Raw genomic sequence first — 17,788 nt, forward strand, 5'->3', positions numbered from 1 at the left:
ATTTTGTTAACTGTTGAATAATTTGTTAATCAATCAATGAATTAATTAATTAACTCACTGATTAATTTCTTATTTTAGGAAGGACTTTGAGATCAGCCAGCTCCTCAGCAAGATTGAGGATGAGCAGTCTCTTGGGGCTCAGCTTCAGAAGAAGATCAAGGAGCTTCAGGTAATTACTGAGACTACTTCCCATAAGTGTTTTGGTTCAAATGAGAAAACCTTTTCTGTTCCTGTCATCAAATGTAGGCTCGTATTGAGGAACTGGAGGAGGAGATTGAGGCTGAGAGAGCAGCTCGTGCAAAGGTGGAGAAGCAGAGAGCAGACCTGTCCAGGGAGCTTGAGGAAATCAGTGAGAGACTTGAAGAAGCTGGTGGAGCCACATCTGCTCAGATTGAGTTGAACAAGAAGCGTGAGGCTGAGTTTCAGAAGCTGCGTCGTGATCTTGAAGAGTCCACTCTGCAGCATGAGGCAACAGCTTCTGCCCTTCGCAAGAAGCAGGCTGACAGTGTGGCTGAGCTGGGAGAGCAGATCGATAACCTCCAGCGTGTCAAGCAGAAGCTGGAGAAAGAGAAGAGCGAGTACAAAATGGAGATTGATGACCTCTCCAGCAACATGGAGGCTGTGGCTAAATCAAAGGTAACTTCTAAAGTCAATAGGATGCACTAAATTGGGCGTCTCCAAAGTGTGCTGAATAAGTCTATCATGACAGGGAAACCTGGAGAAAATGTGCAGGACACTTGAAGACCAGCTGAGTGAGCTCAAGGCCAAAAATGACGAGAATGTCCGCCAACTGAATGACATAAATGCTCAGAGAGCAAGACTCCAGACAGAGAATGGTACAGAGTGTTTTTTGTATTTATATTTTAGTATTTAAAGTATCTAACAAATGCTGTAATTACAGGAGAGTTTTCTCGTCAGCTTGAGGAGAAAGAAGCTCTTGTTTCTCAGCTGACCAGAGGTAAGCAGGCTTTCACTCAGCAAATTGAAGAGCTGAAGAGACACGTTGAGGAAGAAGTTAAGGTATGGATAATCTACTGTAAATTCAAAGAAATAAAAATATCAGTGAACATTAACACTTTACATTTCTACAGGCCAAGAACGCCCTGGCTCATGGTGTCCAGTCTGCTCGTCATGACTGTGATCTGCTCAGAGAACAGTTTGAGGAGGAGCAGGAGGCAAAGGCTGAGCTGCAGAGAGGAATGTCAAAGGCCAACAGTGAAGTGGCTCAATGGAGATCTAAATATGAGACTGATGCTATTCAGCGCACTGAGGAGCTGGAGGATTCCAAGTAAGTATGGAAATCATTTTAGCAATTTCAAAAGAGATCTGGGGATTTTTATGTTTTATCCGATTTGTAGGTAGATACTTTATTCATCCCGAAGCAAATTGAAGTTTACCCGCAGAAACATTTTTGTGTCTCAGTCAAAGGTCACAGTACAGTTTGGCAGGAGGATTTGTTAATTAGTGTCAGCAGGACCAGAGCGGTTTGAGGCGAGTAACAGGCATCAGGACAAAAGGCTCCTCTGTGTCCAATAGCCTGGGCATCACAGTCAGTGTTCAAGAGCCTCTCTCTTACTCCGCTCCGTATTTCCGGTTTGGTGATGAGACGGGTCATTTCCTCGACGTATATCCTCTGGAAGGTTTCCTGCTACTAAGTCCATTACTAGTTCCTGACACGGTCTCCATGGATTCAGTAAAAACAAACACAATTATTTTACACAATACAACAGTTCTTAACTTCAGTCCTTTAGAATTAAACTAAAATCTCAAGACAGCATGTTTTAAAGCCTTTACTTTACCAGATGAGAACCCATTGAGATTGAGACCTCTTTTTCAAGGGTGACCAGCAAATATATGACCCAACAAATAGGTTGGTGCACATCCAGATATCATTTTATACATTAAAGGTGCCATAAGATGCTTTTTTTCACATTTCGTAGTCTATGCTAAGTGTATAATTGATAATAATAATAAGTGTTGTGCAACAACCATGATGACGCGTGCCTGTGGTTATGATGCGGTCTTGTAGCCACCGCCCGTCAGTTTGGAGATTCGCGGAAAGGAAATAAGTCTGTAATATAGCTAAACACTGCGGCAATCAATCAAAAAAACACTCTGGGTACATATATGAAGCACAAATAGCAATGTAAGAAGGTTAAAAGCTCTGAAAAGTCGATTTTGCATGTTATGGGACCTTTAAGATCACCCAATGATTGAATTTTGAAAATTTACCATTTAGAAAATTACGCTGGACTACATATTTAAGACTATCATGTCAAATGTTTGTATGTTCTCTCTGTGTCTTGTTAGTGTTAGTGAAAAGGGAAAAGAGAACTGAGCTCAAAAATCTAAAAAGTTTCAACAACTGCTCAATCTGCGAGCCAGGTAGTTACAAAAGTAGCCAACCACTACATTTGTGTATTTCAATTCCCTTCACAGGAAAAAGCTGGCCCAGCGTCTACAGGAAGCTGAGGAATCCATTGAGGCTGTGAACTCAAAGTGTGCCTCTTTGGAAAAGACTAAGCAGAGGCTCCAGGGTGAGGTGGAGGACCTCATGATTGATGTGGAAAGAGCTAATGCGCTGGCTGCCAATCTGGACAAGAAGCAGAGGAACTTTGACAAGGTAAAGAAAAAAATATTCACAGTGTTAATATTTTATCTTAACAAATCCTTCTATCCTTCTTCAGGTCCTGGCAGAGTGGAAACAGAAGTATGAGGAGGGCCAAGCTGAACTGGAGGGAGCCCAAAAGGAGGCTCGCTCTATGAGCACTGAACTCTTTAAGATGAAGAACTCTTATGAGGAGAGCTTGGATCAGCTGGAGACCATGAAAAGAGAGAACAAGAACCTGCAGCGTATGTATTCCACTCACTTTACATGAAATAATGGACAAAATGTACTGTTGTAATTTAACGCATATTCATCAAACCTAGATTAGATCGTTGAACCAAATGTTGTTTTTCCCTCAGAGGAGATTTCTGATTTGACGGAGCAAATTGGAGAGACTGGAAAGAGCATCCACGAGTTAGAGAAATCCAAGAAGACTGTAGAGACAGAGAAATCTGAGATACAGACGGCCCTGGAAGAAGCTGAGGTACAAATAAAATATAGGGCTCTCAAAAATTGATATTTTTGGTGTCGATACTTATGGTTACATCAAGGGACATTAATAAAATGTTATTTAGCATGAGCGACCATGGGTTCTACATGATGTACTCATATGACTCAAATCTGAAACCTGACCACAATCATGTCCAAGGACTGGATTTTATTAATGCTTGTGTAACCCCTTAACTTTGACCCAGTCGGCCTCTAATAGCTTTTGCTGAAGACACAGATTATGTTAGCTCTAAAAGGGCAAAAACTGTTACTTTACCTGGATGAATGGGGATTACACAGAAACGTAAATTTAATTTGACATTTTGTGATTTATTTTAAAAGGGTACTCTAGAGCATGAGGAGGCCAAGATTCTGCGTGTCCAACTGGAGCTCAACCAGATCAAAGGTGAGGTGGACAGGAAACTGGCAGAGAAGGACGAGGAGATGGAGCAAATCAAGAGGAACAGCCAGAGAGTCATTGACTCCATGCAGAGCAATCTTGATTCGGAGGTCAGGAGCAGGAATGATGCCCTGAGAATCAAGAAGAAAATGGAGGGAGATCTGAACGAGATGGAGATTCAGCTGAGCCATGCCAACAGACAGGCAGCTGAGGCACAGAAACAGCTCAGAAATGTCCAGGGCCAGCTCAAAGTAAGAAACAAGGCACAGTTCAAGTGAAACTTGTATTCAACTTTTTTTTTTCCTCACACCAGGATGCCCAACTGCACCTTGATGACGCACAAAGAGGACAGGAAGATATGAAGGAGCAGGCGGCCATGGTGGAGCGCAGAAATGGCCTGATGCTGGCTGAGATTGAGGAGCTGAGAGCTGCTCTGGAGCAGACGGAGAGAGGACGTAAAGTGGCTGAGCAGGAGTTGGTGGATGCTAGTGAGCGCGTTGGACTGCTTCACTCACAGGTTTGAGTCTCGAAATCAGCAATATTTACAGTGCAGAACAGAAAAAGCAAAGCATGCATTTCTCTGTCAAACAGAACACCAGTCTTATTAACACCAAGAAGAAGCTGGAGACTGATCTGGTCCAGGTTCAGAGTGAAGTGGATGATTCTGTTCAAGAAGCAAGAAATGCTGAAGAGAAAGCCAAAAAGGCCATCACTGATGTGAGCTCACTGATTTAAACACTAAATGGATAGTGGCTAAATTACTTTATGCCAAAACAAAATTTACATTGACCAATATTTCAGGCTGCCATGATGGCTGAAGAGCTGAAGAAGGAGCAGGACACCAGTTCTCATCTGGAGAGGATGAAGAAGAACCTGGAGGTCACTGTCAAGGACCTGCAGCACCGTCTGGATGAGGCTGAGAACCTGGCCATGAAGGGCGGCAAGAAGCAGCTCCAGAAACTGGAGTCCAGGGTGTGTGTCTACTGAAATGTTTATTGAAATTTGCGTTACAAAGATAATATCTCTAACATTCCTTTTATAAAGGTCCGTGAACTTGAGTCAGAAGTTGAAGCTGAGCAGAGACGAGGAGTTGATGCTATTAAAGGAGTCCGCAAATACGAGCGTAGAGTCAAAGAGCTGACATACCAGGTAATTTTATTTTCTATGCGTAGTTTAACCAGACAATGCAGGATCTGATATGGAGCGGAGTTGTGTTCCTTCAAGTGAGGTTAAAACTGCGTTTGCATAAACCTCTTATACCCTCATCTTTCACTAAATAATTCATGTGCAAGTTGAACAGCCTTTTGTCAAGCGAGGCTCTAGAAACACAAGTGATGATTTTGGCACAGATAAGAAGTGAATGTATTCTTTTGGATTCTTATTTACCTTATCTGGGCACCTCCATTCCATGTAATCCTTTTTCCGGTTGTATTAGTAAACACAGAGAAGCCGACCGGGCAGCTTAAAAGAAAATTAGTACTACACAGACTAAAAAGCCGTTTTCAGGTCGCCCAGGGAATTGTTGACTTGTTGGTCACATAAACATTGTTTTTTTTACACAAATCAATCTACTTTATAGCATATTTTACCAGTGAGACTTTTTCCTCTTTCTCCATTTAAACGAACGGAGTTCCCGCTGAACCGGAAGCACGATTACAACGGAAGTGCCAAATCGTGGGGAAAAAAAGAGGAAAAAGTGGGCTGGGCGGAATAAGGTCAATAGCAAGACAGACTTGTATTTCAGTGTAATACCTTGACAGCTGCACTCTGTCACCATCCTCAGTGTCACTGGCATTACGGTGACGTGTCTGGTCAGCAGTTTTGAGCAAATTTTGGGGCTGTCTTCCTACTTGGAGCAGTAGGACAAGAGCGCTATATGCAGTCCAATTTCTTCAGAACTGTATCGCAGATATGAGAAAGTTGGTGGCCTTCCTGCGGCCTACATACAGGCCAAGTTTTGAATCAGGTCTATGGAGAGGTGAGCCCACTCACAGTAAGGCTGCATGTTTGTTTTTCAAGGTATTTCGCAGCAATAACAACATCCGTAAATACATTTATATTTGTATTTCAGTTTATTGAAATGTTTCACCGCTGAGCTTTAGTCATTGCCAGTTAACATTACAATTCTCATTAGTATTAAGCATAAATGACAATAACAACTTGCATTGATGTCTTTTTACTTTTAGACTGAGGAGGACAAGAAAAATGTGAACAGACTTCAGGATCTCGTGGACAAACTTCAGCTCAAAGTCAAATCCTACAAGAGACAGGCTGAGGAGGCTGTAAGTAAAATACATAGTATTAGGAAATAGTAAAATGCATTTATGTTGACCTCAAAATGAATGTAACTTGCATTAACAGGAGGAACAGGCCAACACTCACATGGCCAGGCTCAGGAAGGTCCAGCATGAATTTGAAGAGGCTCAGGAGCGCGCAGATATTTCTGAAGGTCAAGTCAACAAGCTCAGAGCCAAGAGCCGTGATACTGGAAAGGTAGAATCTAGCACCAGACCTTGTTTGTATGAAATACCTCTGTGCATCTGTTTAGATTTTGTCATCTAAACAAACACTTTGTATCCTACAGGTGGAGGCAGAGTGATCAGTCTCCTCAAACCCCAAGTTTTATAAAATATGAAACATTTGAGGTTATCAAGATATACTGTATTAATAAAAAACTTTTGTTAAAAAACAACAAAAATGTTGTCATCATTTGAAGATCTACCTTTAGTACAAGTATGTTTGTATAATTGGATTTATCTTTCCAAAAAATTATTTAAGTTATTTTATTACATGCAATTTAGGTTCAGCACAACCATCCTGCCATTAGTTTACAGCGCTCCATGGACACACTGAATTCAACCACTGGAAACATTATGTTCAACGGACTTTCATTGCACAACAATTGTTTATGTTAATCACTAAAATCTATCACACCTCACTACTTAAAAACACAACATTTAGACTGAGGCACACACAATAAAAGGGCAACACATTTCGGCGTGCAAGGCCTTCTTTGAGCATACATCTTTTAAAAGAACACCAGTAGTGATGAATAGAGTAACTACATACCACGTAAGGAGGTGAAGACGATATGTAGTATACTAGTCTCGTTTCACAGACTCACCAATAGAATGTAATTCTACTTGTCCTCACACTGTGGCACCTGTAGTATTGTATGTAATTAATGTAAGCTAGACATTGTCCAGCAAAACATTAATAACCTAGTCAGTCACATTTTCTGAAGGGAAGTTCTCAACTCAGTGACTAACTATATAACTCCAAAAAGATCAACAATCCAGAATGATTTTGTGTGGTTTGATAAGCAAATATATCAAAGCAATTAATTATACATTTGGATGCACATGCAATGCCTGGGCTCAACGTAGTTTAAAAAAAAAACACTGGTGTTGCAAAAGTAAAGTTTGATAAATTCTCAAATAGATCTATGGGAAACCTGAACTAATTTTAATGCCAGACTCTGCAAGTTTCAGCCACTTTTGGAAGAGTCTTACATGTTAAATGAAAAGCCCAGCTCTGGCGAAGTCTTGGAGACGTGGATCAGGGCCTCCTCTGGTCCTTAAAGTCACTCAGAGTCGTCCACAGTGAGCCGAACTTTGCGCAGGGTTTAGTGTTTGAAGATATTGAAGATTCCAATGAAGCAGTATGGTGCTAAGATGCTGATTTTTAGGTCTGCTGACTTGTGTATTCTTAAACTATGAAATGGCAATTTTGCCGTTGCAGACTGAAGCTTTCAAACAAGGGAGCCTCTACAGAGCCGCGAAACTGCCATGTTATTTTGTGCCGCGGCTCCTGAAACTGCCATGTTATTTTGTGCCGCGGCTCCTGAAACTGCCATGTTATCTTGTGCCGCGGCTCCTGAAACTGCCATGTTATCTTGTGCCGCGGCTCCTGAAACTGCCATGTTATTTTGTGCCGGGCTATTTGACCGCGCCGGGTTAGGGTTAGGTCTTGGGGTTAGGATCAGAGTTAGGGTTAGGGTTAGGCATGAGGCTATATGGCCGTGCCACGGCTCCTGAAACTGCTGGGCTATTTAACCGGGCCACGGCTCTGCAGCCACGGCCTTCAAACAAAGGCACCCACACCCCAGGAGAGAGAGGGCTCAGGAAGAGAGAGGGGGCTCAGGGCTTGCATTGTGCTTTTATCTGGCCACAGAGGTGGTGCTTAAAGTGGGAGTGACCTTAAAACTCTGAAGCTGGGATGTCAAAACATCCGGACATCTCAGATGTTTGAATCCAGCCTGCAAAACTGCAGAAAAAATATCCATATATATATATATATATATATATACATATATACATATATACATATATATATATAATATACATATAATATATATATATTATACATATGATATATATATATATATATATATAATATACATATAATATATATATACATATACATATATATATATATATATATATATATATATATATATATATAAAAATAAATAAAATAAAAATATATATAAAATGTGTGTGTGAGTGGTATTCCCAACAACCCTTGCGGCCAAGTTAGAACGCTACAATACTTTATCACGTTCTGACTTGTGTTTTTACCTGTGGCTCCAGATCTGTCCAGGTTTGCACTGGTTTAGGTGTTTTCTTCACGGAGCTGTCTTTACAGAAGTTTGTTTTCTTGTCAGCTCCACTTTTAGCGCAGCTCTAACACCCACAAAACCGTCTCCTTTCTTTCTTCCACGTGATTCCCGAAACCACACGTCTCTTTCCCGTTCAGATCATATAATAGATTCATGGTTCAGTCCTTGCCTGACCAGCTCGTCCCTCCTACATTCTGTAATGTTCTCTGTCAAAACGTTTTGGGAATGGCTGGTTAGGGAACTTCAGACCTCGGCTCAAGTTTAGTTTAGTGCGCGACGCATGTCGGCACGAGCCTATAATAGATCCATGGCACGAGCCCTCTGCAGTGTTGTTGTTGTTGTTGTTGTTGTTTTATGGCGGTTGGCATCCGAGTGTTGCATTACCGCCAGACTTTATTCCTCAGACGTTTCGTAGTCCTCAGACTCTGTCGTAGTCCGTAAAAGTACTCCTCCCATCGCTTTGGCGTTACAAAGCCCATGAGGTCATGATGTGTTTTTGTGACTAGAATAGTTGTTGTGTTGTTGTTGTTGTTGTTGTTGTTGTTGTTTTATGGCGGTTGGCATCCAAGTGTTGCATTACCGCCAGACTTTATTCCTCAGACTTTGTCGTAGTCCTCAGACTCTGTCGTAGTCCGTAAAAGTACTCCTTCCATTGCTTTGGTGTTACAAAGCCCATGAGGTCATGATATGTCTTTGTGACTAGAATAGTTGTTGTTTCAGAGACCAACCGGCTTTATTCCAGGGAGACTCTTCTTCATCTTCCTCTCCTTCTTTGACGTTCGGTGCTTCCACCGTACAGCGTTAGGCTTCATTCTATAGGCTTTAATATGTCCACTGATGTCGCTGCTTGGTAGCCGTGCGTCTACGAGACTGGGCGAGGACAGGAGACCACCCCCACCCCCATCTCGTCACTCTGATCACTCTGACTCCCCACAAGCAGACCCCCATCACTCCGACTCCCATTTAGCGCCTTTAGCCTGTTTTCTATATCTGCCCAATCAAGCTCCTTTGTTCCAAGGAATCTCCCTGCAGCTTTAGCAATGATCCTGATCCTTTCAGTTCTGCTTTGAGTCTGAGCAGCACAGTTTACAACATCCACCATAAAGAGTACAAAATCCTCTCTATCCACAACCAGGGTATTCTCATTAATTCTGGAACCTGCACACTTGGGACCTCCACTCTTGAAACCTTCACACTTCTTGGGAGCCACGCTGGCCTTTCTCATTTCGCCCTGGCTGGGAGCAACGCTGGCTCCTCTCTCTGTATTTACTCTAAACTCGTTACTTGAAACTTTCTTGACTGCATCTGCATAGGATATACCTTGAGAGACCTTTATTTTCTGCACCTCAGCAGCTCTTTTGCTAAACCTGCATCCCCCGAAGGCAGAGCTATGTTCTTCCCCACAGTTACAGCACTTCAGTTTTGCACCCACGTCACACTTCCCATACTCGTGGTCTCCTGCACATTTACCACATCTTTGCTTCCCTCTACAGACCGCTGCAATATGCCCAAAGCGCTGGCACTTAAAGCAACGCAGGGGCGGCGGAACATATGGCCTGACGCTATAGCACATGTACCCAATGAACACCTTACTAGGCAGGCACCTCCCTTCAAGTGTTACCATTACCGACAAGCTGTCACATCTTACCCCAAACCGGGTCACCTTCAAACGCCTAGCGTCCACCACCGTAACTCCAGTCAAATTCTCCTTAACTTCATCCACAGACGTCGCCGTAGGGACACCTACGATAACTCCTCTGACCGTGTTTCTTTCAGCATCAGACACAAGAATGTCCTTTCCACCCAGACGTTTAGCTCCAATCGCCTTCCGTTGCTGAGCCGCGTCCTTGCACACGACCAGCAGCGAGCCATCTCTAAGGACACTCGCACTCTTGATCACTCCCACAGCTACAGTTAGGCTCTTTGACAATGCCACTGAATTCCACTCCTTAAAGGATGCACTATCCTGTGCAAGCTTTATGATCACCTTACAGTCTCTGCTCTCACCCCGGATATCAATAGCTTCAGCCTCATCCTGCTGCTCATTCCCAGAACCCTCGGACGAGCTAAGGGACTTTTTACGTTTCCGGGCACGTGCAGGCAGAAAAGGCTGCTCCTCCACGCCGTCCAGAACGTCTTCCATCCCCGATCCACTCTCCTCCGCCATCTCCCGTCTCTCCAGACCGGGTGTTGAGCAAGTCAGAGACCAACCGGCTTTATTCCAGGGAGACTCTTCTTCACCTTCCTCGCCCTCTTTGACGTTCGGTGCTTTGGAAGTACAAAGCCCATGAGATCATGGGACGTCTTTGTTGTTTTACAAAGCCCATGAGGTCATGGGACGTCTTTGTCGTTTTATCCTTTAGAAGTCCTTCTTCCATCACTTTGGCGTTTCTAGGCCCATGAAGTCCAAGCGCGTTAGAACATCCTCTTGCTCCTCATCCTCGGCTCAGTCTCCAACACCCCCCACCTCTATAAACGTTTACCCAGCCCTGTGCTACATAAGTAAGCAACCACAGCCTGACACAAACCCTGTGACTGGATCGCCAGAACGTTCCGCAGATTGAACTCCCGCCCATTATTCCGAAACCACAAGGCCAACCCGGCCCTTTCCCTATCATAAGCCTCACAGCAAATCAGCACATGCTCGACAGTCTCTGGCACCCGACAGTGACCACACAGACCGGTCGGATGTTTGCCTATCCTACTCAGTGACCAATTGAGTCCAGTATGGCCAATCCTCATGCGGGCGAAGGCCCTTTCCTCCCACGCGTTCCTGCCCATAGACCCGCAAGGACCCACACTACCCTGTATGTGATAGAGATGCTTCCAGTAACACAGTGGCTCCAAAATTCCTGCCAAAGGCCGACCACATGACTCTTGATAACAGGCTTGATTTCAGATTTGCTTAACTCAACCGCCACATCAATTGATGGCCGCCGAAGGGAACGTTTAGCCAGTGCATCAGCCATTTCGTTACCATCCACCCCCACATGCGCAGGGACCCAAATGAAGGAAACCCTCACATCCTTCCTGGACAGGGAGAGCATCAGACAGAAGATGCCATTCAACACATCCTGTCTGCAATCCGATTTCCCAGATTTAATGCTTTGCAATGCAGAAAGGCTGTCAGAGGCCACCACAATGCCGCAACACTGCAAAGCAGATTCCGCCCATTCCAACGCCAACCGTATCGCTATAAGTTCCGACGTGAAAACAGAAAGGCGATCTGTCAACCTCTTCTTGACCGCTAGCCCCAGGTCAGGCACAAAATAAGCGGCGCCAGTACGCCCACTCTCAGGATCCCTAGACCCGTCGGTATAAATAAACACATCACCTGAGTGCTTATCGATGAGCGCTTGAACGGCAAACTGCGGTGCCCTCCCAGCGACTCCTCTAAGCTTGCCATGCAAGCTAACATCAACAGGAGCCGGGACAAACTTCCACGGAGCTATAGCAGACAAAGCCACCGACGGGCTCACACGCAGATCACCAACCCCCGCAAGCCGCGCCTTCGCATTTCCTACCTGGCTGAAAATCATACCGCCAGCCTCACTCTGCCCCCCATCAACCCTGAGAAAGTCCCTCACCGGGTGAGAGCTCGTATGACCTTGCACATTCACCCAGTAAGCCAACAGAAGTTCTAGCCTCCGGAGCCGTAACAGCAATTCCCCCAACTCAACCTGCAGCGCCGAGACAGGGGAGGTCCTAAAAGCCCTACAGCAGATGCGCAAGGCCTGGGCTTGCTCCACATCAAGCTTCTTTAAGTTAGTCTCAGCCGCAGACATGTAGGCTATACAGCCATAATCAATAGCCGCCCTCATGACGGCCCGATAAATACCCAGGAGCGACCTTCTGCTGGCCCCCCAGTCCTGGCCGGATAGACAACGAAGCCAGTTATTCACCCTTTTGCATTTACCACTGACCTCATCAATGTGCCGACGCCAACTAAGCCTCTCGTCAAAGGTGACCCCCAAGAACCTCACCTCCCTGACCTGTTCGAGCACCTGCCCATGCAGTCGAAGGGAGACGTCCCTATGTCCATTGAAGAAACAGATCACTTGAGACTTCCGTACGGACAGTTTAAACCCCCACTTCAGGGTCCACTGCTCCACCTGCTGTATTGCCCTTTGCAGTTTCGCCTCGTAAAACCGGAGATTCCTCCCTCTCACCCATAGAGCGCCATCGTCAGCATAAAGGCTCCTCCCAACAGACCCATCCACGTCGTCAAAGATGTCCTTAATCATAACATTGAACAAGATAGGGCTACACACACTCCCCTGCGGGATCCCATTCTCCACCCCATAGACCCCAGAGTAAGCAGCGCCCACTCTGGTTTGGATACGCCGGCCAGACAGAAAGCTCCGGACCCAGTTAAACAGTTTACCCTTCACACCACACTTCCGCAGCTTAATGAGGAGCCCATCCTTCCAAACCATATCGTACGCCTTCTCCACATCAAAGAGCACCGCAATAACCTTTTCTTTCTGAGCCCTGGCCAGCTGGATATCAGATTCCAAACACAACACGGAATCCATGGTGTTCCTGCCCCTACGGAAACCACTCTGGTGCGCGGGAAGCAAACCCTGACTCTCCAAGAAGTAATCCAACCGCTCGGTAACCATGCGCTCCATCGTTTTCCCGAGCTGCGACGTCAAGGCAATCGGCCTATAACTTGAAGGGTCAGACGCTGGCCTACCCGGCTTCAGAACCGGCACCACCGTAGACTGTTTCCACGCAGATGGAACACAACCTGAATCCCAAACACGGTTGAAAAGACCCAGGACTAGCCCAAGCGTGTCATCAGTCAAATGAGAGAGCATGTCATAGCACACCTCATCTTTACCCGGGGCTGTCTGTTTCGCCTTAGAAAGTGCTCTCCTTAGCTCAAACAAACTAAACGGAAGGTCAAGGTCATCTTGAGTCGAAGGCTGGAGCCCAATCAGCTCAGAATTCTGGGCCAAAGTACTCTCCCTGTAGTGCCTTTCCGCAGGTGAGAGATTGTCAGAGCTGTGCACCGACACAAAGGTGCTGGCCAACAGTTCAGCTTTGTCAACGTCGCTGACTGCTTCAACACCATTCAGTATTAGGACCGGGGTCCCACGACGGCGCTCAACCCCATGCATCCGCTTAATCATCCCCCAAACATCCCCGAGACGCGTTTCTCTCCCAATTTTGGAACAATACCGCCTCCAATAGGCACTCTTGGCCGTTCTCACAGTTTTCCGCACAACAGCGCGGGCCCTCTTGTAGTCAATGAGGGCACCCTCAGTGTGGGCAACCCTTAGCCGGCGAAACGCCGCATTTCTCGCCCTAACAGCATGACCACATGCTTCAGTCCACCACGGCACCCGCTTCCTATGTCCACTACCACCACTCTTAGGAATCGTGCCTACCGCTGACTGCGTGATGAGCGAGACAATTGCACTATTGAGATCATCCACCTGAGTCAATCCTCCTTCCTGCAGAACCCTAGAACCATCATCAGCTTTCCTCAGGAAAGCCCCCCAGTTCGCCCTTGCCAACTGCCACCTCTGGATCCTCGTCCCCCTGACCACACAGCTCCCAAAGCCAATCACGGTGCGGACTAGATAGTGATCGCTACCAAAAGAAAGATTACCAAGAACCTCCCAACTACAAACACCAGCTAACTCCTTGGACACAAGTGTAAGATCTATTGCACTTTCCGCACCGGTCCCCATATCATAGCGGGTCCCACCCCCATCATTCAGACAAACCAACTCCCTTTGATTGATAAAACCCTCTACCACCTGCCCATACCTATCGGTACCACTACCGCCCCACAAAGCGCTATGCGCATTAAAATCCCCACACCACACGGCCTTTCCCCGAACATCCTTACCGATACTATGTAAGGACTCTAGCGTTAACTCACCACACGGATTATAAAGGTTAACCACAGTAACAGCTTCACCACCCAGCCAGACCCTCACCGCCAGGGCCTCCGGCGCTTTACTCACACTGACAACAACGTAATTTAGGTCATCTCGGACAAACACAGCCACACCTCCGCCTCTACCCTGCTCCCTATCATTCCTAACACACACATACCCTTGTATCCCAAAACCCCACCTAGGTCGTAACCAAGTCTCCTGCACGCACATAACGTGAGGCTTGTTCAACAAGGTAGAGACAAAATGCTTAAATTCCTGGCCATTAGCACGAAGACTACGCGCATTCCATTGCAAGACAACCACCGCCATTATGAGCCCCCGGAACCTGACGGCGCATCGGGAGCCCCCCCACTCCCACTGCCAGAATGGGGCAGGGCGCCCTCCCGCAGCGCATCCTCTATCTCCGTCCACTCGGGGCCCCCAGCTCCAAAGTACTTCCCTGCAGCCTTAGCGATGATCTTAGTCTTTTCGGATCTCTTCTTGGTTTGCCCAGTACAGTTAATCACTTCCACTATAAAGAGGAAGAAATCTTTCCTCTTCACAACCAGTACATCCTCCGCACCCACAGGGCCTCTGCCCGTGGAAGCCACACTCACGGGCATCCCAGTGGGGACCTCCCCCTGGCTGCGGGCAACGCTGCCCCCTCCCCTGTCGCCTAGGACACCAGCAGCACTGGCAGCCCCCACTGCATCCACCGTCACCTGACTACCAGACACCTTCTTGACCGCATCCGCGTAGGATATGCCTTGAGAGGCTCTAACTTTTTGCACCTCCGCAGCCCTCTTGCTGAACACGCATCCCCCGTAGGCAGAGCTATGCTCTCCCCCACAGTTACAGCACTTGAGTTTTGCTCCGTCGTCACACTTCCCATACTCGTGGTCTCCTGCACATTTACCACACTTCTGCTTCCCTCTACAGACCGCTGCAATATGCCCAAAGCGCTGGCACTTGAAGCAACGCAGGGGCGGCAGAACATATGGGCGTACGCCATAGCGCATGTACCCAACGCACACCACACGAGGCAGGATCCCACCTTCAAATCTAATCATTATCGACAGGCTGTCACACCTTACCCCATCCCGGGTCATCTTCAACCGCCTAGCATCCACCACCTTAGCTCCAGTCAAATTCTCCTTTATGTCATCCACAGATGTCGTCGTAGGGACGCCTACTATAACTCCCCTGACCGTGCCTCTTACAGCATCAGACACAAGAATGTCCTTCCCACCCAGACACTTAGCTTCAATCGCCTTCCTTTGCTGAGCCACGTCCTTGCACACAACCAGCAGCGAGCCATCCCTAAGGACACTCGCATGCTTGACCACTCCCACAGCTACAGTCAGGCTCCTTGTCAACGCCATCGGATCCCACCCCTTAAAGGACGCATTATCCTGCGCGAGCTTTATGAACACCTTACACTCTGAACTCACATCCCCGACATCTGCAACCCCCCCGCCCTGCTCCTCACTGAGAGAGCCCTCCATAGACGAGCAAGAAGACGCCCTACGCTGCACAGGATCAGTGGCTCCAGGGGAGTCCTCCCCGCTGTTCATATCGTCACCGACCAGGTCACGCTTCCTCTTCTTCTTCCCCGTCATACGGACCGAGGCGTTCCTCTATGTTGCCGTAATATCCAAACTGTTGTCGTTGTAGTTTCTTATGGCAGTTGGCATCCAAGTGCACGAGGTATTGTTCGTTGTTGTGTTGTTGTTGTTGTTGGCACTAGGTCATATAGGGAATTGGAAAGGAGGAAGTGACGACATGGCCCGTGACGACATGGCGAGGACGACTTGGCGGGAGCCGGGCGGAAGTAAACAGGTGGTCGACCGTAGTAAACATGGCGAACGGTCCCGCTAATTCTGCTGATCCATCAATAATTTTCACTCTTGGGTCCAACCCTGAAGTTTACGATGCATTTGATGTGTACAAGGACCAAACAATGAGTTCCTGGCGGTGTTGTCTTGCTGAGAAACAATTTAAATGGGCGTGCATTGAATGTAAAACAAAGAATTGTGAAAATGTAAATCACATGGGTCTGGGTTTAACCCTAAACCCTAACCTTAACCCTTAACCCCTAAACCTAACCCTAAGTTTTAGGTTTACTTCGTTTGGTTAAAACTAGTTTATACCATGACTTTGTATTAGCAAAAGTGTAGCTAACTCATCCCAAAACAAACTAGACTGCAAAAGTTTGTTTAAACTTGAGAAAATAAAGCTACGTGCAGGAATCGGACCCTCGAACGCTTTGCGCAAAGCCGTGTCTCTAACCATTGGGCCCGCAAAACGAGACGTTCACCACCAGGTGTGCCAAAACCGTGTAGCAAAAGAGTGAACCGCGCCGCCATCTTCGATTTTGTCACTTCCTTTCCAATTCCCTATGACCTAGTTCCAACCATGGTTCCAACCCTCTGGCAGTGGCTCCAGCAGCGCGGGGGAGGGGCATCGCTACAAAGGATTGTGGGACTTGTAGTTTTAGAGATAAAAAAACGCTATATATCTATTGGAAATTAATACATATAAATTTGAAACGTTTAAAACGTCATATAATATTTTTTCTACTCTCTTAGAAAACTGTGGTAAAAGTGAAACTGGCCGGTAGCTTGAGGAACATGATGAGTGGGATGATTTCATCTGAATGGGAATCGTCCGCTCTGAAATTATAAATTGCAAATATGTGCAGGTGGTTTTACATATTCTTCTGCAACGCTCCTGACCGATCTCGTGCTTACATCATCTGCATTCCTTGATGTCTTATTGCTACATGTTCTTATTGTATCCAAGACCTCCCTCAGCAACAGGAGTGAGAAACTTTGAATCACATTTCTTTTAAATTAGGTTTTCCATTGGCTTATTACAAAATTATTTTTTTTCAACTAAGTTGAGTTCAACTTTAAAAACGAATTGAAAGCATCTTCAATTTCATCCTTTACTCTCCATATTCCTTGTATGTTGTTTATTTTATTGTTAAGTAGATAAGTATAGAGCTCTTTTCCCATAATACTGGTTAATTAATTTTTTGATTTTTTATATTTAAGTTCAGCCTCAATTGTTCTGTTTTCAAGGAACTTGTACAATTTCTTTTTACTTGCGTTCAATAATCCTTTTGTGAGTATTTGCGGCATGTTTTTCTTCTGCTTTTTATTTTTTTTAATTGGACAGTTTAAGTATATCATTTTAATAAATCGATATAAAATGTGTTGTAAGCTGCATTTACATCAGTCTCCACATTAACAGCTTTGAGAATCTAAGTATTTTTTTTAATCTAATATTGAGTGTTCAGTATTTATTTAACTAGCAGAAATAATTGTGGCCCTTAATAGTTTTGAGGTCAGTATAGTAGACCATACAATTAGGTAAATGATAACTAATATTGTTTAGTAAAAGGCCTCTAATTTGACTAAAATCCTGTTATGTATCCTATGTGCTGTTATTCTAGTAGGCCTAGTAGGAAAATATTTCTATCCAATCCTTAAATACATTAATTTCAGATGCTGGAGTCCTGTTTTTTGCCTTTTACCTAGTTGAATAAAGAATAAATACATTTTCTTGAATGTTTATATATGAGCACTTATTTTAAAAACGTAAATGCTGAAAAATAGAAGTACTGCTTCTCTAATAAAGACCGAGTCACATTTTCTTCCCGGTCTGACTGTAAAATCGTCTGAAGAGCAGCGCCCGAAACGCCACTGTGGTGACAGCAAAATATATTTTTGCAGCCAATTGAGATGTTTGGATCTCAATTGTGGTGGGCAACACTT

General features: G+C 45.5%; 2 protein-coding genes across 2 annotated transcripts in view; both read left to right on the forward strand.

Annotated features, from left to right (window-relative positions):
• LOC140358336 (myosin heavy chain, fast skeletal muscle-like) overlaps positions 1–6,195 on the forward strand; it is a 63,653-nt gene extending 57,458 nt beyond the window's left edge. Inside the window, exons 18-33 of the mRNA XM_072443106.1 lie at positions 79–169; positions 247–636; positions 710–836; positions 902–1,020; positions 1,092–1,288; positions 2,440–2,623; positions 2,688–2,853; positions 2,968–3,092; positions 3,440–3,748; positions 3,811–4,014; positions 4,089–4,214; positions 4,299–4,469; positions 4,542–4,646; positions 5,684–5,779; positions 5,859–5,990; positions 6,082–6,195. Of these exons, the coding sequence (XP_072299207.1) occupies positions 79–169; positions 247–636; positions 710–836; positions 902–1,020; positions 1,092–1,288; positions 2,440–2,623; positions 2,688–2,853; positions 2,968–3,092; positions 3,440–3,748; positions 3,811–4,014; positions 4,089–4,214; positions 4,299–4,469; positions 4,542–4,646; positions 5,684–5,779; positions 5,859–5,990; positions 6,082–6,096 (2,557 nt within the window). The 3' untranslated portion in view covers positions 6,097–6,195. The remainder of the gene's footprint in view (positions 1–78; positions 170–246; positions 637–709; positions 837–901; positions 1,021–1,091; positions 1,289–2,439; positions 2,624–2,687; positions 2,854–2,967; positions 3,093–3,439; positions 3,749–3,810; positions 4,015–4,088; positions 4,215–4,298; positions 4,470–4,541; positions 4,647–5,683; positions 5,780–5,858; positions 5,991–6,081) is intronic.
• LOC140358333 (myosin heavy chain, fast skeletal muscle-like) overlaps positions 1–17,788 on the forward strand; it is a 113,154-nt gene that overhangs the window by 6,829 nt on the left and 88,537 nt on the right. The window lies entirely within an intron of this gene.

Source organism: Eucyclogobius newberryi, unplaced genomic scaffold (genome assembly GCF_026437365.1).
Source record: "Eucyclogobius newberryi isolate DKJ021-1_F unplaced genomic scaffold, fEucNew1.0.hap1 SCAF_13, whole genome shotgun sequence".
Taxonomy (NCBI): domain Eukaryota; kingdom Metazoa; phylum Chordata; class Actinopteri; order Gobiiformes; family Gobiidae; genus Eucyclogobius; species Eucyclogobius newberryi.